The sequence below is a fragment of the Tachysurus fulvidraco genome, chromosome 14 (assembly GCF_022655615.1).
Source record: "Tachysurus fulvidraco isolate hzauxx_2018 chromosome 14, HZAU_PFXX_2.0, whole genome shotgun sequence".
Lineage (NCBI taxonomy): Eukaryota > Metazoa > Chordata > Actinopteri > Siluriformes > Bagridae > Tachysurus > Tachysurus fulvidraco.
Genome location: NC_062531.1, coordinates 25,114,967 through 25,137,215, shown reverse-complemented (window position 1 = coordinate 25,137,215; position 22,249 = coordinate 25,114,967). Strand labels below are relative to the sequence as shown.

General features: G+C 38.8%; 1 protein-coding gene and 1 long non-coding RNA gene across 2 annotated transcripts; both read left to right on the top strand.

Annotated features, from left to right (window-relative positions):
- Positions 1-1,601: 1,601 nt before the first annotated feature.
- On the top strand, positions 1,602-8,502 carry si:dkey-90l8.3 (LIM domain transcription factor LMO4-B). The gene is made up of 5 exons (XM_027150249.2): positions 1,602-1,859; positions 4,133-4,352; positions 5,347-5,443; positions 6,598-6,747; positions 7,632-8,502. Exons 2-5 carry the CDS (start codon positions 4,135-4,137, stop codon positions 7,638-7,640), a joined length of 474 nt encoding a protein of 157 aa, XP_027006050.2. The 5' UTR covers positions 1,602-1,859; positions 4,133-4,134; the 3' UTR covers positions 7,641-8,502.
- An 8,449-nt stretch (positions 8,503-16,951) lies between these two features.
- LOC125138570 lies at positions 16,952-21,964 on the top strand. Its single transcript, XR_007137801.1, has 3 exons — positions 16,952-17,273; positions 18,795-18,854; positions 21,704-21,964. It is a non-coding gene; the product is annotated as an uncharacterized LOC125138570 (long non-coding RNA).
- The last annotated feature ends 285 nt before the right edge of the window (positions 21,965-22,249 follow it).

Sequence of the window (22,249 nt, the reverse complement as noted above, 5' to 3'; positions counted from 1 at the left end):
TGGGTTGCTAAAGTCTATACACCTGTAATTCATCAAATGAGCGAATGAATTTCAACCATCGCCTGGGACACCACAAATACCCAGCGTCTCAACCTCATCTTTCCTCTCTCTTTCTCTCGCTCGCTCTCTGGCGTCACATGTGACGTAAAACCCAGCTGTAGATGGTAGTATTTGCTCAGAGGGCAACATCAACCCCAGAATGTAAATGTCTATATGTTTGCTCATTAATCTGTGTCGGTGAAGTGGACGTGTACAGATACAACGTCAAAGTTATTGTAGAGTCTACACGGTGTCCCTTGACAACGAGAAGAATTTCACAACAAGGGACCCAGACGTGTGCAGATGTTGTGTGACGACGGAGAGACGAGGGTGTGCCTACGGTGTCTGCGTTCATTCATTCGGTGGAAAGCGTTATCTGATGTGACTTAGACAGAATCCAATCCAAGCTCCAGTAAAGAGCTGAGAAGCTGAACTTGAATGTTTTTTGTTTTTTTTCAAGCATGTGGCACCAAAAACTGCAGGGTCTGATTTGGCCTCGAATTTTAACATTCATTTCCTACAACTTCATGGATGCTTTTTTCCACACATTCGGTAACAAGCACTATATTAGTAATTAATATGCAAATAAATAACTAGCTTATATACATACATATATATATATATATATATATATATATATATATATATATATATATATATATATATATATATATATATGTATAAATGAACATTAATGAAGCAACAATATTAACATTAACATTTTGATCAAATAATTATAATTTCAACTAATTTTAAGGGTTTTAGGCTCTTATAAAGCTCTGCTGCTCTCTACTGGTGCTCTGTACAAGTCACTACATGTTTGTGTCTGGAACGTGTAACTGTTATACATGTTCCAGACTATTATTTACACGATGTATTTGTGTGTGTGTGTGTGTGTGTGTGTGTGTGTGTGTGTGTGTGTGTGTGTGTGTGTGTGTGTGTGTGTGTGTGTGTGTGTGTGTGTGTGTGTGTATGTGTATATGTATGTATATGTGTGTGTATGTATGTATGTGTATGTGTTTGTGTGTATGTATGTGTGTGTGTGTGTGTGTGTGTGTGTGTGTGTGTATGTATGTCTGTGTGTGGGTGTGTCTGTGTGTGTGTGTGTGTGTGTGTGTGTGTGTGTGTGTGTGTGTGTGTGTGTGTGTGTGTGTGTGTGTTAAATAGCATATAATTTAAATGGTATACACTTAATATAGTACTCAAAATAAAATATAATGTATATAGGCAGAAATGAATGTATAATAATATTTTTAAAAATAAATTAATAATAATAGATTTTTTCAGTGTGATAACGTGATTTTTTTTAATTATTATTATTATTTTAGTTTTATTTTTTGAATTAAAATTTAGCACGATTCATCTAACGTATGTGTATGTAAACCACCAACCTGGTAAACAAAACGAACTAAAAATCTTGTGAAATGTGAGGACCTGGCAGAAAGTGCCCCATTTCTAAAGCGAGCCACGCCCCCAGTCCCTCCTGCTTGTTCTCATTGGCCGCAGGGGCTACAACTCCATTACGTCACCTGGCAGGCTGATACAAAAAGGCGCGCGCGCAGCGTACCACAACCCCAGTGCATGAGAATAAGTGTGAGCTGATTATCACTAATCCCGGTTCACACCGGAGCTCGCGGTCTTGTGTTCGTTTGCGTTTTCGGTGTTCGTTCACATGATGTTTAACGGTCAGACCCTTATCGGTGTGCGCGCGCGCCCTACTTCAGTGTCGAGACGCGCTGTAAACTAAGCGTTAGATGGTTAAAGTGATTAGAGTGCATTTAGTTTGTGGGTCACAGAAGAAAAAGTGGAAAAAACTGAAGGTGAGTTTGTTATTATTATTATTATTAATAAGTATTTTTATTATTATTATTTATTTTTGTATTATTATTTTTTATTATTTGTGTAATTTGTATTACTATTAATACTATTATTAGTATCATTATTTTGTATATATTTTTATTATTATCTTTTTATTAGTAGTAGTATTATCATTTTATAATTTTTTTATTTATCATTATTATTTTGTGTATATATATATTATTTTTATTATAATTTATTTGTTTTGTTATTATTATCATTTATTATTTGTTTATATTTTATTTTTATTATTATATAATTTTTATTTGTTTGTTTGTTTATTATTATTATTATTATTATTATTATTATTATTATTATTAACGCAATGCTTTCTCCTGTATTTCGTAACCATTTTTCTATTTTTCTTTTATTATCTTTCCTAATGTTTTTTTTTTCGAGTCTGCTTCGTATCTTTACCATCAGAGCTGTCATTATATAAGTTAAAGCTGATCATCTGCATTACATCACACCTTTCTGATCTATCCATTATAAGTAAACCTTATTCCAGATAAGTTTTTTTTTAATGTAACACGTGTTTTGGTTAATGATCAGCCTCTCAGTACAATCCCAGTACCGTCTCAGTACCAGTCACTCGAATGCCATTTTTTTGCATTGTCCCACATTTCTCTGATACCATCATTCTTGCAGTAGTTTATTCCCCAGTTCATGGTCTGTTTTATGATTCGCGATGATTCAGTGTCTGGATCTTGTCACGTCTACACAAGTTTCATCATCGTCTACCTGCTTGTTAAAAAGCTCAGGAGTAAATGGTGTTGCTGTAGAAAACCACAGACCTGTGGCTGGGTGTTGAATGGAGAAGCTGGTGACCATGAGAAGCTTGTAGAGCCTGAGAGCATGTGGAAAATATAAAGGCTGTCATATGTACAGAAACAGAAATGTTGGATTTTTTATTTTTTGCATATGACCACATACAGTAGCAGTCATCAGTTTTATATATATATATATAAACAAAGATATCTTACTAGCATGACATCATAATCGTCTACGTCTCTGAGATCAACAGGATTCGCTCTTGTCCTGTTCGTCTTAAACACATTTTAAAAGTGTCACAATATGTGTCTTAGAAAGTACTATGCAATTTCCTTAAATAAATAAAAAACATCAGTCGCATCAATCAACATGATGAGAATTAAACAGTGAGTGGAATTTCATAAGCTTTAAGTTCCATCTTCCGTTGTGAGAATAATTCAACGCTATTTTACGAACATAACATGATACATAATCTCGCTTATCTTTCAAAAACCTGTATTTTAAACAAGCTACATGAGCTTTAAGTCTTTATATTTAGTCTATTTATACACGTCTATATTTGCGTACATGAAGCTGATGAAGGACTTGAAGGTTTGTTTGGATCTCAGAGTCTGCTGTAGTTCAGTTTATATTTAACTTATCAGGCTAAGAAGGTGTGTGTGTGTGTGTGTGTGTGTGTGTGTGTGTGTGTGTGTGTGTGTGTGTGTGTGTGTGTGTGTGTGTGTGTGTGATGCTGTTGATGTAGATTAGCAAAGTATTTTGCTGAAACTTTTCGCATGAAGCGCATTTGACTTTGGAGAATTTGTGATTAATGAGCTTCCTGTATGAGGCTGCAAGTCATGAGGGACTCCGTTATACAGAGAAATGTTGTTAGGTCTTGAATGAACAAGATCCCTTTTAAACTTTGTGTGTGTGTGTGTGTGTGTGTGTGTGCGTGCGTGCGTGTGCGTACGTGTGTGTGTTCAAGTCTCTAATGTTGATTTGCAAGCAATTTCCATGTCAGTGAAAAGAGATTTAGATTTTTTTTATCCATGCTATGTGGCACTAACTTGATAGCTTTAACATCGTGTTTGTGTGCTGGTGAGTGTGTGTGTGTGTGTGTACTGGTGCGTGTGTGTGCTCGTGTGTGTGTGTGCTGGTGCGTGTGTGTGTGTGTGTATGTGTGTGATTGTTAGGTCAGAGAGAGGGAAATTGTCATAAGGGGGTACAAACTTTTGCACTCGAGTGTGATTTTGTGTATATTATATGATGCTCTATTAAATATTTCCAGTGAATCTGTAATCAGCATAAAATCCTGACCATTATTTTGTTTTTGTTTTATTTGTAAGATATTTCATGATTTTTTTTTTGTTTTGCCTGTTGACGGTTTTTGATATATTAATTCTGACAGATGTCGAGTTTGTTGTGGGAGCGTGACGATGAGGTACCGTAGACATGTTTGACTATTCTGTTGTTGTTGTTGTAGGCATGGTGAACAGCCAGGCGGTGGGCGGAGCCGGTTGTGCGTCGCGTTCGTGTGCGGGCTGCGGAGGCCGAATCTCCGACCGTTTCCTGCTCTTCTCCATGGAGCGCTACTGGCACACACGCTGCCTGAAGTGCTCATGCTGCCAAGCTCAGCTGGGAGACATCGGCACCACCTGCTACAGCAAAGGAGGAATGATCCTGTGCAGGAGCGACTACATCAGGTCAGAATCGGCATGCTGCGACAACCAGCAAACTAAAACAAAACAAAAGCAAAGCAGCTTTTAAACATGATGTTTTTCTGTCAGGATGGAAGGAGTCTCCAGTCTCAGCCACTTTCCTCCGGTGGCAGGCCTTCAGTGAACAATTCGTTGCGTTAGGTTTTATGTGTGAGTGAGTGTGTGAGTGAGTGTGTGAGTGAGTGTGTGAGTGAGTGTGTGAGTGAGTGAGTGTGTGAGTGAGTGAGTGTGTGAGTGAGTGGGTGTGTGAGTGGGTGTGTGAGTGGGTGTGTGAGTGGGTGTGTGAGTGGGTGTGTGAGTGGGTGTGTGAGTGGGTGTGTGAGTGGGTGTGTGAGTGGGTGTGTGAGTGGGTGTGTGAGTGGGTGTGTGAGTGGGTGTGTGAGTGAGTGTGTGAGTGTGTGAGTGAACACCAACACGAGGTGTTGTGCATTGATGAGGTGCACGAGGAAGCCTTGATGATGTCACACAGACTTGCTCTACAATCGCGCTTTGAGTCTGCCTCTCAGTTCCGACTTCCTTTTCACCCAACCCACCACGCTGCTGCGTTTTGTGACTCGACAGCAGGTTACCAGCTCCTCCCGGGTTAACACGAGGGCTGTGACGGCGCCGGCTCTGTGATTTGTGATGCAAACGAGCCGAGCAGTTCTGCTGATGGAGAAACATACAGCCCTTACTTCCATTTGCATCAGACTCATTTCCATTGCCATTTCCTTTTTTCCAGCACTTCAAAGTGCCATTGATAACTCGCATCATATCAGAACGTGTTTGGGGATTTTTTTTTTTTGTTTTGTTTGGCGGAGATAAGCCCAGAACACGCCTAATGATGTGCTCATTAAATGTGAGCTGTCTCAGCGGTGCCATTTAAAAACAGAGATAGTGAATGTTGTAGTCCCTGAGGGTGGTGATAGATGCTTCTAGTACACTCATCATCTCTCTCTCTGTGTGTGTGTGTGTGTGTGTGTGTGTGTGTGTGTGTCAGGTTGTTTGGGCACACAGGTGCATGCAGTGCCTGCGGCCAGTCGATTCCTCCCAGCGAGATGGTGATGAGGGCACAGGGTAACGTCTACCACCTCAAGGTGAGCATCGTAACCTCGTCTGCTGGCAGGAAAAAAAACAAAACACTCCACCACGTTTAACCTCGTGTGTGTTTGTGTGTGTGTGTGTGTGTGTGTGTGTGTTGAATGAGTTACTGATTCAGCTCTAAACACATCATCGGGTGTTTTGATCCCTATTATTATTGTTGTTGTTGTTGTTGTTGTTATTATTATATTATTAACATTTTCTTGCACAGTGTCCACACACACAGACAGTTAATAAAGTCTTTTCTTTATACAAGTTGCTAAGCTTATAGCAAATGTTATTCATCACTTGAGCGATTCTGTAGCTGTCTAGAGCTTTTATTGTCTTTCCTAAATTTCTGTTTAAAATAAAATGAATAAAAACTCCGCTGCAGACGCCACCGAATGCTGAAGATTTTTGGTAAAATTGTTACGTTTTTTAAACCACTGTTTTTTTTGTTTATTAAATTGGTTTGTTTTTGTTCATATTTATGTATTTATGTATTTATTTATCTGCAATTTGTGCATCATCAAAAATAATCTTCGCTATATATTTTAGACCTGAATGTTAAATTATTATTATTATTATTATTATTATTATTATTATTATTATTATTATTATTATTATTACTTTTTTAAATTAGATTTAAACAGAATCAGTCATTTTTATATCACGCCGTTTGAACGGATCAGACTTTTATCGTTTATGGCGTGACGTTAGTTCCTGTTCTGACAACTTTCTCTTATGTTACGGGGGAAAAGGACAAAATCATAACCGCTGACACTGGAGACTTTTTCCATGAAATTTTAAATAAAAACAAAGGACTTTACATCAAGCTCCACCATTTCAGTGTCTTTAACGAATTAAATGACACCAGATCGGGCGGATTGTCTGCCGTACGATTCCCTGCGTTTGAGCTGCTGATATAGAAAACATACAGGAACACCTTCAGCTTTGCAGGAAGAATGCGACAAAAATTGTGTAGTGAGACGGCCGACACCATAAATATGCAAATCGGCCCAGGAAAGCAAAGCACGGGTTTTGTCTCGTGACCTTTTCCGAGTTTCTTTAAATACATACAGTGATCAGATGTGACGGCGAGCGAGTGCGGGTTATTTTTGTCGTTGCTAAACGACATCCGTTTGTTGTTCGTCTTATTTTCTTTCTTTAGTGTTTCTCCTGTGCGACGTGCAGAAACCGCCTGGTCCCTGGCGACCGGTTCCACTACGTCAATGGCACCATCTTCTGCGAGCACGATCGACCCAATGCCACGTTGCTCAGTGTGCATCTGCAGGGCAACCCCGTGCTGCCTGACCAAAAAGTGCGTGAGGACCCTTTAAATTAAAAGCTTTTTTCTTTGTGCTAACTCACTTAACCTACGACTCTGGTCTGTCATCTCTATAACGTTTTCGGTACGTCATACATGATGCTGAGGAACTAGCACGTGCTTTCGTAGCCTCCTTCCATCTTTCAGCTTTCTTCAGGGACCAAACGCACACAAAACTGATACCTGAACCTTGCATTGGTACAACTAGAGTTTGCATGCTAATTAGCGTCATTAATTTAAAAGATAAGTTCTAACATTAACGACACATTGGTTTATGAATATGTTCAGGTGTGTCCGGGTTTGATCTGTTTTGAAATTCCGCCCATTCAAAAAATTTAGACCAAATTCCACACTTTTTTTTTTTTTTTTTTTGGAGGATAAAACAGGATGGGGGGGCACGGTGGCTTAGTGGTTAGCATGTTCGCCTCACACCTCCAGGGTTGGGGATTCAATTCCCGCGTCCGCCTTGTGTGTGTGGAGTTTGCATGTTCTCCCCGTGCCTCGGGGGTTTCCTCCGGGTACTCCGGTTTCCTCCCCCGGTCCAAAGACATGCATGGTAGGTTGATTGGCATCTCTGGAAAATTGTCCGTAGTGTGTGTGTGTGTGTGCCCTGTGATGGGTTGGCACTCCCTCCAGGGTGTATCCTGCCTCGATGCCCGATGACGCCTGAGATAGGCACAGGCTCCCCGTGACCCGAGAAGTTCGGATAAGCGGTAGAAAAAAAACCAGGATAGTTTTGCACCATTGTTTCATGACTACAGGCTGTAAATGGAAATCACTGAGACCTTTTGCTTCTGTTCAGCATGATACAGTGGAATGCTACAAGTTTCCTCATAGAAAATGTTGCAAATTTGCATTGTTTTGTCTCGTCTCGGCAGGTTTGCTGAGAGCCCGTGATCGTCGTCCTCACCTCATCCCCACCTTCCTGCTGTGTCTCCTGAATCTCTGGCCTCGTGAAATTCTCCAGCTCTCCAATGCATGCACTTCTACAGTACCCTCGCATCCCGAAAGATCAAAAGCACTTCCGTACTTCACTCCACGGCCCCTCCAGAGAAACTCGTCCTTCCTCGCTTCCCTTTCTTTCTGAATAGAGCCTCAGGATTTCTCTCTGCACGAGACACTCCTCGGGCCGGGGGTTTTATCTCTAATGGACTCTACAGGATTTCATGTACAGTAGACTATGAACACTTTAAACATGGACCCTGAAGATCCTGAAGTGTGGCTTTCTCAAACTCTACTGAACTTCTCACGCTCTTATTTTTATTTCGTTTGTTTTGCTAACCTGCAGAACCGCAGTAGGTGTGTTGGATATTTTTTGGACATGGTTCAGGGTTGAAGTGTAAATACTCTTTTTATAACAGTGTCACGTGTTACGGTTCACTCGTATGGGCAATATGTGACACTTATTCAAAACAATATACAATAAATGCTATAAAAAAACAAGAAGAAATTAATATGAATTATTTTTTTTTACTCAGCACGGATGATGATGATGATGCTTATTGTTTATTGCTGTTTGTTCATGTAGTGATTAGCTTCACTCCCGTTAGTGCAAAATGCATTACCCAAAGGGGGGAGTAAGCTCGGAACATTACAGAAGCAATTAATTGTAAGCTGTGTGTGTGTGTGTGTGTGTGTGTTATCTGCTTTTGCATTTGCACAGGGGAGGCTGAACTTTGCTCTGATCCCGTGTTCGTATTTAATAATAATCTGCCTCCTAGCTAATTAAAAGCAACTAGCTGCTTTCGACTCACTGCCTGAAAACAATCACGCGCATTAACTGTTTACCATGTTGCAATCAAAGTACACAACACACCCTCCCACACACACACACACTTACTTCCTGACCAAGCTGGCTTACCAACTCCTTATCATTGAAAGACATAAAATAATGCTGCCTTCACGTGCTATCAGATTCAGTTTAAAGTGAAACATAAACGACACCACGTCCATATGTGTGTGTGTGTGTATATATTATATTATTTTTACACCACAACACACAGTTAGCTCACATGCATGTTCGCAAGAGCTAACAATTATCAACTTCTGTCATTTCCTGTTCTTCCGATTGCACGTGAAAGCAACTGCACTGCATAAAGGAATAAGTTTATTTAGCTCGGCTCATATTTACACGATTAAAGGTGGTTTTGAAAGATGATCACACAGTAAGATAAATGCGATACGTTCTTGATGGGATTCTATCATTCAACGAAAATCCTCTAGCTATAGACTCGTTTATAACATCGTTATACATCGTGCTAACGTCATCAAAGAGCGGGATCGTCAAATCATTAAAGCATTAAAACCCGGAAATTGGTCAGGATTTGGTGGTTGCTAAAACGTAGGTAAATCTACTAGAAGCTACACATTCTTACAAATAATTTTGCAAATCAATCTTTTAAACAGTTGGAAGCTCAGTGGTGGTGATGCTAAAGTCACGTGACCGTGCGTGAATTCTGACGATCGTATTAGGCTTGTGGGGGAAATTCTATTCTATTAATCAGAGATAATAGTTTGAGTGAACTTTTTCTAAGTTGCAGAGAAGAACGCGGCTTACAGGCTTCAACGTTCGTGAATTGTGCGTTTGTGGAAAACGATCATGACGGACAAACGTCTAAGAATCGAAAACACTTATTTTTGAAAATAATCCAAAAGCAGATGGTAAAATCCTACTGCCGTTTTGTCAAAATGATGCTAACTTCCTTCTGTTGGTCTACATAAAGAAATCCATCCATGCTACACTCTATATGTTTACTCATCGCTACAGTATTTGTCAAGGCGGTGCTCATATTCACACAGATTTGTCTGACAATGCCAGAAAGTGTTGTTAGTGACAGCAAAAAGGGACAGAAATATCTCCGTGTGACGGCACTCGAGTGCAAAAGCAGTTTTCAAACCTGTGCGTTATCTTTAAAACGATCTCTAGTCTGTGAGAAAACCATGTGGGAGGGAGATAGAACACCTGATTGGTCAAACACGTCACATTCTTTAGATCCAAAAGAGATTTTTTGTTTTTTGTTCTTAAGAATGTGGATTTGCTGAGCAAAGTGAGAACATGTTCCTTCCTGTAAACACAACCGATCCTGTCTTTCAAATTATTACATTTTATTAGCCCTATTTAGATGGAATGAATTTCTCTTTGTGACGTCTGTGATAACGGTTTTACACGGAATAAAACTCTGGATGAACCCAAGTGCTAACTGTTTCACTATGAATTTGAATCGATCGATCTGTAGCATGTAACTTGAGATGGTTACAGAACTGGCGGAAAAACAACTCTACGATTAAAAAGAATAAAAATAGCCGAAACTTATCACGCGCTTCTTAACTCGTGATCGAGGTTAGAAGATAATATGAAGTAATATGAGTAGTTCACGTAAGGATTTTAAGCAGATAATCGGAGCAAAACGGTAATTTCGGAGGAAACCTGAGTCTGAGATTGCATAACGTACACGTGACTGAGTTTGTCACGCAGAACCAAGCCTACAGCTGGACATTTTAAACTCATTTTATTCATCAACCATCGATTCTCTGCTTCATCAGCAGCCACATGACGTGGGTTTCTGTTAGCGACGCCTCGTTAACTGTACGCTCACGAGTGGAGGACGTGTTGGATTTCTGATATTCCTGATTTTAGCTGAACTAGAAACTGTTCTGTTCCCATTGTCATGTTTCGCCTGGTACCTCTTTCGTTTCTCACACCGTGCGGTTGCTAAAAATTTGAACGGAACGATTAAAATGACATTTCCGATGCAAATCAATTCATTACTATTATCTTCATATCTCGAGGTATAAAACCACAGGCACAACGTTTCATACAGCCCACTGCGCCGCGGTTCACATGCTGTGTTCAGACGAAGTGAGCCTCATCTGCATATCACTAATTAGCCAGGCATATTCAGATGCCAATTAGCAGGTCTGGAAGAAAAAGCCTCTTAGCCTGATGAGCTTTATCGCCGATCAGGATTTAAAAAAAAAAAGTTTGCAGGTGTACGGATTGCTGTGTGGCTTCTGTCAAGGAAAAAAGTGTTTATGCTCACTAATTAATCATATTAACACATGCAAATGAGACTAATTGCTTGAGCTTCCACGCTTCATGCTGAGAAAAAGCGAAAGACGTGATGTGATGGAGATGGAGGCAAAAGAGAGGCAGAAGTGGTTTAAATACCATGCTAACAGGAGGCCTCTGAAGCTCTGTGCATCTCGGCAGGTTTGCAAATTTTACTCAAATGTCTTGCTGTAGGTTGGTTCATCCTTCAGGCCTGATGACTATACAAATGATTGTTAAATACAAACACAGAGCCGAATACAAATTCAGGCTAAACTGAATCGTCCTCGAGAGCACGTCTTGGCTTTGGGAGGATTCAAACTCTCAACCTTCTGAGTACTGAGTACTGAGACACTGCAGAATAATTATTGTACATCCTTAAAAATGGAAGTAAAAGCAATACTGTTATGTTTCACTGAAATAGAAGATGTATGTAGGGCATTTATCTTTTTATTTTTTTTTTTTTTATTAGGGCAGATCTTTCTGCAGAGCGCTTTGATAAGTTCATAATTGTTAATTCATCTTACAGTTTAATAAACTGTTCTGCTAGAACTTTTCCAGAAGCGTATTCGCTGATGTGTTCGGATCTGATTGAGCACAGACGCCGCTAACCAGACGCCGCTAACCACTGCAGCTAACAGCATCTACTTTTGCCCCAATGTTAAAGTCAGACACGACTCCAAATGAACATCGTTAATAAGACTTTCTGAATGAAACAGCTGTATGTTTGGACTAAGCAACAGCACAGTAGAGTGTATGCGTCACTCTGTATAACGTCATGACTGGCTGTGATTCGGTCTCAGGCACCAGCCGAGTCTCCGTTTCCACAGCCGTGATCTTATTCCCGGTGCGACCTGGAGAGAGAAAAGAAGTAAAGAAAGACAAGACAAACATTCCTTCTGTTGATACTTTCACTATATAAAAAAGGCACAGGTTTCTTGTTGCTATGCAACAAATGTAAATTGACACGTGTGGATAAAACATTTTACGCCTGTAGCATCAAAGTCGGTAATTAGCTGGAAAAAGGCTGACTGAGTTTGATTCATTTTTTTTTAACGTTGTGTAACTTTCCTCACAAGTTCAACATATAAACTGTTGTTTCCAACAAAATATGTTGTGTGTTATCTTTCATAACAGATGTATAGGTCACGATTCGAAACAGCTTACCGTTGCTGTTACTTAGCAACCGGTGAGCGGAAGGAAGGATACAAATCATTACTAACGAACAGCCAATCAGAATCCAACAACTGCCTCTTAGACTTCCGTTATAAGTATATTACATACAGTGCAGTGGCTAGGACGAACTTACTTAAGTCTTTAGCTCTGTATGTGTTCTATGTAGCACCGTAGTCCTGGAGAAACGTTGTCTCATGTCACTGTGTACTGCAACAGCTACATACGGTTGAAATGACAATAAATGCTTCTTGATGTGACTTGACTTGAGATGTGATAGATAGATATTAGATCGAAAAATGTTTACCTTTAATCATAATTTTGTTTAAGAAAATTATTGTAAATACTTTGTTTGTATAGATTGCAGGCTTTGATGTCACTTTTTTTAATCCCTCATGGTACTCTGTGGGGCAGGAGGACGAGGACGAGGATGTAGTCGGCAACGTTACTGTCAAGGGAAACCTTCTAGAGGATGTATTTTTGGTGGGGAGCCGCAGTGACAGGTTTTCGATGAAGGATGACACACACACACACACACACACACACACACACACACATACACGCTCATGCTCACTCATACATACTTGACAACTGTGAGCTGAGAATGTCAGAGTAGGAGAGACGGAGATGGGGACGATGAGGTGACACGGTATGGGGGAGTCATGGGTGGGTGGTGGGTTACAGCATCAGCCAATAGGAAGGTTTTGAATAATTAAGGCGATCGGCTTAATTAGCTCAATTACGTTAATTTGACCACGGAACATGGCCATATGGTGAAAGGAAACAAAAGAAGGGGAGAACTAATTAAAAGTAAAATAATGAGGATTTTAATTAAGCTTCTCCCCAGACGTGGGTGAATGGGGATCTGGAGCAGGAGAGAGTAATTAAACTAGTGTAGCGCTGGCAACATTTCTCCCCTGTTATCTCTCTCTCACTCTCTCAGAACTGTGAGGGCTCAATCGGTCTAATTAAATCTGTAAATAAATTAGCTACATGGAAGTCTGTTCGAGTTGACACCCGCATCCCCCCATCCTACCCCCCAACACACACACTATCTCTCTCTCTCTCTCTCTCTCTCTCTCTCTCTGTCTCTGTCTCTCTCTCTCTCTGTCTCTCTCTCTCCTGTATCTGCCTTTTACTTGCAAAAGTACATAAAAGAAGGGTGTGGTTGAGAACTGGTTTGTGTTTTTTTTCTTTACCCGTCGTTAGCTACAAATGAACTGACTGGACATCAGTATGCTACATTCAGACTAGCAGGTAGTCACACTAAAAACTATATCTAGTTTCTAAAGTAAACACGAGTCAAAATAACACACAAAGCATCATGGAAGTCGGTTATTTAGTTTGATGTTAGCTTTGTTGGTTAGATAGCAAGTCAAGCTACAAGCTATCGTTAGTTACAAATGAACAGAGTGGGCGCTAGCATGATACATTCCCATTAGCAATGCAGACCAGAATCTATATCTGACAAACACACGTGAAAGAGTGAAAGTTGGTAGTTTGATTTATGTTATGGTAAAAATGCTGAGAGTTAAATTAGCAAATCAAGCCACACTAAGTGTACTAGCTAGGAATGATCTGACGTTGCTCTAGCATGCTACGTTCACACTAGCAGGTCACAATAGAAACTTCTTCTAAACACAACCCAAGCTAAATAAAATGTTAGTCAATGTGAAAGGGGGTTGTTGGATTTATCTGGCATGCTGTTAGCTTTGTTGGCAGATTAGCAAATCAAGCTTCTAGTTGTTCTTAGCGAGGAATGAACTGAATGTGCACAAGAACGCTACGTTCACACTAGCCGGTCACAGTAGAAACTATATCTAGCTTTTGAATCGCAAACACATGCTAAATAACACACTAATCAGTGTAAAAATTTTATGTCATGCTACAATACTAGCTGCTGTGAGTTAGGAATGATCTGACTGGGAATTAGCATGCTACATTAACAATAGCAAGTACTAGAAACTATTTTTAGTACTTAAACCCAAACACATGCAAAATAAAATGTTAATCAGTGTAAAAATGGGTTGTTTGGTTTATATGGCCTGATTTTAGCTTCGTCGGTAGGTTAGCATTTCAAGCTATAATGACTGTACTAGCTGTAAATGACACTTCCTCACAAGCTTCATTTTTCAACACAATTCTCTTTCATTCCTTCCACAGCAACTTAAATGCAATGAGATTATTTGGAACATGTAGTAAAATATGGACACAGACCCACTGACCCCAGCTGAACTGTCACCCTGTCAGTTTAAGAGCAGATAGCGAGTCTCACGATTCTGCTCGATCTTCAGCAGCTGGTATTATTAAGACGAGGAAAGATGTAAACAAATATAAGTAAAGAAATGACACTCGGGACTCATTTTCTTTTCTCCAGGAAGCTTGTCCAGAATTATTTGTTGATTGTTTAAATATTCATGCGTTTAATTAATAGTCAAATAATCTATCTATTAAAACAGCACTTTCTAATTTAACATGTCGTTTTTAGTCTTTAATCGCTTTAATTTTGTGTATCAGTAATAATTTCCAGCCCAGGTACTTCTCTTCAACCACCAAGACCTGAAACTAGCCCAAAATACATCATGAAGCAGAAACTGAGAGACATTTTTCGTCTTGTTTTCTCTCCTGACTTGTAGTAATGTGTTTGATTTGTAATAACAAGTTTCTGTTTGTTTTACATAACCTGTGTTTTTGGAAATGGGTTCGATTTATTTCTGGATGTTTCCTTTATTTTGGTAGCGGCCGAATATTTTAAAAATATAGTATAAAATAAAATCAACCTGTAATATTGTTCCACATTTGCTGTAAAAATGTAGCCCTGGCAACCCTGGTCATATTTCTCAGATGGCATTTAGTGTAGATATGGTTTATTTATTTACTTTAAATTAATAATTTTAATCAAATGTAAAAAAAAATATCTGATATCCTGAATACATTCTTATTTTTTCTTTCAAAAACATAAATTTATTTCAATAAAGAGCTTTTTTTAATCACAAAATAATGCCACAGTAGACAAAAGCATACATACAACATTAAAAAGCAGTTACTTAAGGTTCTCGGTTGAATCTTGGTCTTCTGTATATCGTCCAGTAAGATTTAAGACTTAAATTAAAGATGTGTTGGTGAAAATGGTGGTATAACAGTGGGCTAAAAAATAAAAATGATGATACGAACAGGTTTCAGCTTTGGTGGTTGATGAACACATGGTGCAGTGAATGTTAATGTTTCCTCTGTATGAGCCTGTATAACATTATAGTCTTATTAATAATGAATAATCATTTGAATATTCAGGAATTAGCAAGCTTAGATAGCCTTATTAGTCATTTATATCCAACCATAATTCAACTCATGAGCATGTCAGGATCAGAAAACTCCAATTTAAGATCATTGTAACCACACACACGGCTCCATTTCCTCCTCTGGGCCTCAGAGCTGGTCCTTTATCCGCATTAACAAGCCCTTTGTAGTGACTCAATGCCCCACTGGATGCCAATATTTACTCCTGTTAAACGCTATGTGCTGTCCACCCTGAGGTCCGGGTTCCTCATGTCAGCATGAGCCTTGGCTCTGATAGGTCTTTCGTTAGTAATATCTCATTACAACAGACCTTGATTATGTCCTCGCTCAGCCACCCCACACCAACCCACCCCACCCCATCCTGCCCCTGCCTGCTCCTCACCTTGACGGCACGTTTTAATTAGAACACGCGTTCGGATTGACAACAGAGTCATTTGCATTTTAAATGAACAGCTATGTGCGATCAACAACGTGAGCCGTTTCAAAAAGGCCAAGTAGGGAAGGTCAGGCTCATGCTTAATGTTTTAACAATAAGGATCTGCTCTTAACTCTTAAAGTATAAATGTGAAGTGCAAATGCCAAACTGCTTCAAATTTAACCCTAAACAACTCTTAAACGTATACCCCTGTATTAAAAAAAAGAAAACATAAACTCTGGGGTAAAACTCAATACATATATACTGTATATCTACTGCTAATCTCTAAACAAATCTTAAGGGGATAATCTTGAGTTTTTTAACTAAACTTTATTCCTAAAATCTGGCAACTTTAAAGAGATACCCCTGTGATTATTTTTTTACTCAAACTCTATGCATAAACTCTAAAGTGGTCTTAAAGGGATACTCCTGTGTTTTTAACATAAACTCTGTTGCTAAATTCTAAGGTCCTATTAAAGGGATACTCCGGTGGTTTCAACCATAATCTCTATCACTAATCTCCAAAGTACTTTTAAAGGGATGTTCCTGTTTGTTTGTAATCTCTACTGCTAATCTCTAAACAACTCTTAAGGGGATAATCGTGAGTTTTTTAACCAAGCTTTATTCCTAAAGTCTGGCAACTTTAAAGAAATACCCCTGTGATTTTTCTTTACTTAAACTCTATGAGTAAACTCTAAAATACTCTTAAAGAGATACTCCTGTGTTGTTGTTGTTGTTTTTTACTTAGGGCAGCTGTTTAATTCCAAAGTACATATTTTGTTTTGTTTGTCATGTGGATGATAATTTATAAATCATGTACCTAAGATAAATGACTATAATTCCCTCCTTTAGAGATGAGACTTACCTGATAACACAATGACACCAAAAACCTGCTCTAACATCTGGCTCGGTAACAACATCTTTCTCGCTCAATTGATTAGCTTCAGTGTTAGATTTTAAAGTTCACCATATTTAGTTGTACATGTTAAACGTCTACTAATTGAATTTAACGGCATATTCCAATGACCTGATGCTTGACGTTTCTCATCGTAAGATCGGTTTTGATGCCAAAGAAATATACTGTATATACTGTATGCTGTTGTTATTTCAGTTACTAGTTAGTTATCTAGATATCTAGTTAGTTATCTAGATATCTAGTTATTTAGATTACAGGTAATGTGTGATCATGCTAATCATCAGTGCAATTTTTGGATGACGTCTGACATGTTAAACGTACACTTTATTCTATTGCCCTAAACCTCGAGCACACAGGTGGCTTCCCCATGTAAATAAACAGGGCGTGACAATCAGAGGGCAGGTCGAGGGGCACATCAGACCCCCAACGGAAAGCCAGATGCTACCGCTCTCCTGGGACCTGCATGAGCGAACACCGAATAAGAAGCGACATCACAGGGAAACTAATACAGACACACAAGGGAGACGTGTGTATTATTCATTTTAGCTAAAATTAAATCAGAACAATGCTGGTCCCATGTACACACTCCCACACACGAGCCCAGAGGACCGGGGGAAACCCGCCGGCGTCAAGTGCAGCAACAGTCTGGAGACGTAGACGACGTAAACAAGGTGCTGGTTCATTAACAGAGACACAGCAGTGTCACAGAGCGGGGTGTAGATATTATCCCTTCTTTTAAAGAAAGAAGAGTTTCTCTAAAGTCAATTATACACATAAAAGCCAGACTCAGTTCAATCTGAAACTTTCGCTTTTTTTATTGTTTACTTTTATATAATTAAAAAACTATGGAAAGGGTAAACTAGAATTCTAGTACAGATACTGTACTTACCCTGGAATAGTGTGTAAACCATAGAAACAACAGACCCTGACAGCTCAATGTGTATGAATGGGCACTCGTAAAGATAGAACTTCATTAGTTGTAATTCTATTAAAAATGTTTAAACTAGAGGCAAGGTAAAAACAGGAACAGAAACCATAATGTTATTACTTTGTGTTGAATTCTCCGCTCTCGTTCTAATTATATCACAAAGTCTGAAACTAGAATTCTAACTATGTTCTGCAAAAATGTGATCTCTATGAAAATACCAAAACTGGAACGATAATTCTGTGAGAAAATAAAAAAAATCAAACAACCACAAATTTTAATTCTAGTCATTAATCTAAGTTTTATTTCAACTACTGAAAAAATAAAGACTAAATTCTGTCACAACTAAAATGAGAACAGCGATGTATAAAACAATAATAAAATGGGGACTCATAGTATTCATAAAATTGAAATAAAAACAAACAAACAAAAAAACAAAATCATAAAATTAGAACAGTATTTCTGCCATATACAAAAACTATCATTTAATCAATTTTCTATCTATTACAGTTAAAACTTACACTGTAATTCTATTACAAATTCAAAAACATGAATTCCACTTACATTAGAAATACAAAACCATCGATTTACAGATAATAGAATTACGACTGCTAAAATCGAATTATAGTTATGTTACAAATATTAAAATTGAATCTTTAATTATGTTACAAACCAGAACTTTAATTATGTTACTAAAATACTAAAAATACTAAAACTGTAACTCTAATTATATTGAACTACTAACATTAATACATAGAATTAGTAAAGTTGAAACTCTGAATATCAGAATATTTGCATGACAAATACAAAAGCAAGACTTCAAATTCTATTAAAATCTATTCTATTCGTTCTAAAACTAACAAAGTTAATTCTATTTTGACAATAATACTAGAACTGTTATGACATGATAAATACAAAAAAACCCCCACAAATAATTATAGATATAAATACTGTTATATTACAAACTAAAATTCTAATTATATTAGAAACACCGAAACTAAAAGTTCTATATATTAGAGATATTAAAAATAGAGTAGAATATTGTGTAGACCGTTTAAAAGGATTTGGTTTATTAAGAATACAGTTAAATATATGAAGGCGGTAAATGTGAGGAATGTTTCAGACTCCAGCCTGCGTTCTGTTATATCTGGGTGAGAAAAAGAGGATATGAGATCATTTCTCTCTCTCTCTCTCTCTCTCTCTCTCTCTCTCTCTCTCTCTCTCTCTCTCTCTCTCTCTCTCTCTCTCTCTCTCTCTCTTTCTTCAGCATCTCCAGCCAAGGTGACTATGACTGTTCATTAGCACCCTGTGGAGATGAACAGATGCAGTAAGAAACACCTTCATATACACACGTACAAACTGAAACTGAGCTCGGTACCACAGCGCACAATTACCGTTTTTTTTTTTTTCCTGTGGTGAAGGCGACAGTTTTCAGTTCGAAGCCTTTGGCACATGTGAAGAGGCCCCACGGCATCGCATTACACAGCTGCTCAACACACTCGCATTCGGAAGCTACTCTGAAGCGGCCTGATTGACAGCATTTCTATTATTATTAAATAGGAAATTCACAGGAATGAACCGCCAGCTTCGAAGTCGTTTACACGCTGAATATTTCTGGATTTGACAGTCGGTTTGTTGGTCTGCTCCATCATCAGTAATTATTTGTTATACCGACAAGGAAGATTTTCCGAAGGCAGGATCGATATAGAATAGAATTAGAATAGCATAATGATTCATTCTATTATTTATATAAAGAAAAATTATTATAAACTATTTACATATTTTACAAAATTTTACAGTTTCTATTAAGAATGAAGGGAATAAAAAAGCAAAATTAGTGAGCAGTCGGATAATGAGACCCGACAAAGAGGAAATGCTCAGTGGACATAGGGAACAGTGTTGGTCAATGGCTGATCAATGATTAAGAAGAAGAAGAAGAAGAAGAAGTTTTATTTATATAGCGCCTTTCCATAGCTCAAGGTCGCTTTACATTTCACAAATACAGTACATTCAGACACTTACATATACACAATACATAATACATATAATTGCATTATCCGAAATGCTTGTTAAAAAGATATGTTTTTAACTGGGACTTAAATGCACCCACAGATGTGATGTTTCGTAGTGTAGGAGGCAGCGAATTCCATAATTGAGGATTAGACGTCACTGATGGAAGTCAGTGATTGCATGGTGGGAAAAATGGTGTTCAGTGATTGGATAGTGGTAACGTTAGTGTTCAGTGATCGGATGGTGGTAACGTTAGTGTTCAGTGATCGGATGGTGGTAACATTAGTGTTCAGTGATTGGATGGTGGTAACATTGGTGTTCAGTGATCGGATGGTGGTAACATTAGTGTTCAGTGATCGGATGGTGGTAACATTAGTGTTCAGTGATCGGATGGTGGTAACATTAGTGTTCAGTGATCGGATGGTGGTAACGTTAGTGTTCAGTAACCGGATGGTGGTAACATTGGTGTTCAGTGATCGGCTGGTGGTAACATTAGTGTTCAGTGATTGGATGGTGGTAACATTGGTGTTCAGTGATCGGATGGTGGTAACATTAGTGTTCAGTGATTGGATGGTGGTAACATTGGTGTTCGTTGATTGTCCTTTCAAAAAGAAATAGTGTTTTTTCACCATACAAGTTCTGATGTTTCTCAAAACAATTTATTCCTTAAATATGTAAATAAGGTGAAAGATGGGCTGAGAATCAGTCATTGTTTTCTAATCTGTCAGATCTAGATAAAGATTTTTTAAACTTAAAAGGTGCCTTCAATTCATTTCACACATAGATCATTGTCTGCTATATTTGGTGAGGTTCTCCTCTATTATGGTGGACTCAATAAATCACTAACCGACATCCAATCAGGACGAGAAGGTGTCTTTACCAGGCTGGCAAATCGGAATTAACGTGCACTAGTGTTTAGTGCACTAATGTTTAGTGAACTAGTGTTTAGTGCACTAGTGTTTAGTGCACTAGACTTGGCTTTAAGGAACCGTGGGAACAGGAGTTGTGTTTTGTTTGGAACTGTAGCTTTGTAACAACAAGCTGCGACGACGTTTCTACCAAATCACTGACTGTAACTTTAATCAATGATCTGTCTGGGTCGGTTTGTCTGTTTTCTTTCCATTTGTGTGAGATGAGAGGGATCTCTCTCTCTCTCTCTCTCTCTCTCTCTCTCTCACACACACACACACACACACACACACACACACACACACACACACACACACACACAGGTGAATCAGGCCATGTAGCCAAAATGTCAGTTGTGGTTTGGCATTTGTGAGAGAGATAGCGGCAGAAGGCCTCACACCTTTCTGGCTGGACCCTCAGTGATAGAGGCACACTGGAGCACAGACAGGCAGTGAAGAGGGCAGTTGTGAAAGCAGGGGTCCTAACCACACAACCCATGATGCATTGTGGGAAATGGGGCCTGGGATCTTAGCTGGAGAGATAAGACTTAAGGCTGAGGCTTAGCCTTGGATTTAACCTGCCTGAAAATATCAGGGCTTGACTTGAGAGTGAGAGGCTTGTATGTGTGTGTGTGTGTGTGTGTTCATGTGTGCGTGTGTGTGTGCATGTGTGTTTAAATGCCACTACAGTTTCTCAGAGGGAGGTCCACCTTGCTGAACCACAAAGCACTTCTCTCGTTTATCGTCTGTCACACACCTGCGCACAGACAATGGGGGGTCAGTGCAGGAGGTGTGTGTGTGTGTGTGTGTGTGTGTGTGTGTGTGTGTGTGTGTGTGTGTGTGTGTGTGTGTGTCTGTGTGTGATCATGTTTGGTGAGAAATATCCTCCTCCACTTATCATTCAATATCACCTGCATTTCAGTCAGTTAACATTTCACCTCTAGTAACATTTGACTCCTCCTATTGTAGAGAAACAGAAATACTGATGAAACTCTACAAATTCTTGAGTATCTACTTTCATATGAGCTTCATATTAACAGCACTGCGGAGTGAGACATGATGAAGACGTTCAATGATCAACATGGACAAAACAAAACAAGCCTCTGGTTAATTAAGAGAGTTGGTGGCATGTATATAAGTGTGTGTGTGTGTGTGTGTGTGTGTGTGTGTGTGTGTGTGTGTGTGTGTGTGTGTGTGTGTGTGTGTGTGTGTGTGTGCATACGTATAAATGACTTGATATGTGTGTGTGTTATTGTAGAAGTCTGATAAGCCGAATGGAGCCAGACAGCAGCGTCGGTGCAACAGACTAGCCGATGACTGTGCAGATACTGAAAGCGACTGTGAACAGCGATCTCTCTTTCTACCCTTTCTCTCTGTTTCTCTTGTTCTCTCATGTCCCTATTTTCTTTAATTCATGAAGTATTTTGTTCTCTGTCAAACTAAAATGAGAGCTTTAAGAGTTTTCAGTAATAGTAACACAATCCTGATGTTTCTCAATATGGCCATCATAATGAGGCCATTAGCGGTCAATGCTAAGTGTAATTACACTGTGATTTTATGCCTGATGTCATTTCTCTGAAACGCTTCTCAAGTAAATGTTGATATCCCTGACAGCCTTGTCTTGTTTTTGCGGATTTATTTAGTCTCAGATTGTTTGTAAAATATACAATGGCTATGTTTCAGCTACTTATGTTACAAGTAAGCTAGTAAATATTAAAAAAAAAATTTCAGAAACGTTCAGAAAGAAAGTTCCAGAACCAAAACCTAAGTAAATGCTCACTTACTAGTGTGCTGTTATCTATTA

Bases quoted from the DNA above. Each gene is read 5' to 3' on its own strand.
- si:dkey-90l8.3 (XM_027150249.2), top strand. From the start codon at position 4,135: ATGGTGAACAGCCAGGCGGTGGGCGGAGCCGGTTGTGCGTCGCGTTCG. The intron at 4,353-5,346 runs GTCAGAATCGGC...TGTGTGTGTCAG, and splicing joins TGCAGGAGCGACTACATCAG to GTTGTTTGGGCACACAGGTG. The intron at 5,444-6,597 runs GTGAGCATCGTA...TTCTTTCTTTAG, and splicing joins GTAACGTCTACCACCTCAAG to TGTTTCTCCTGTGCGACGTG.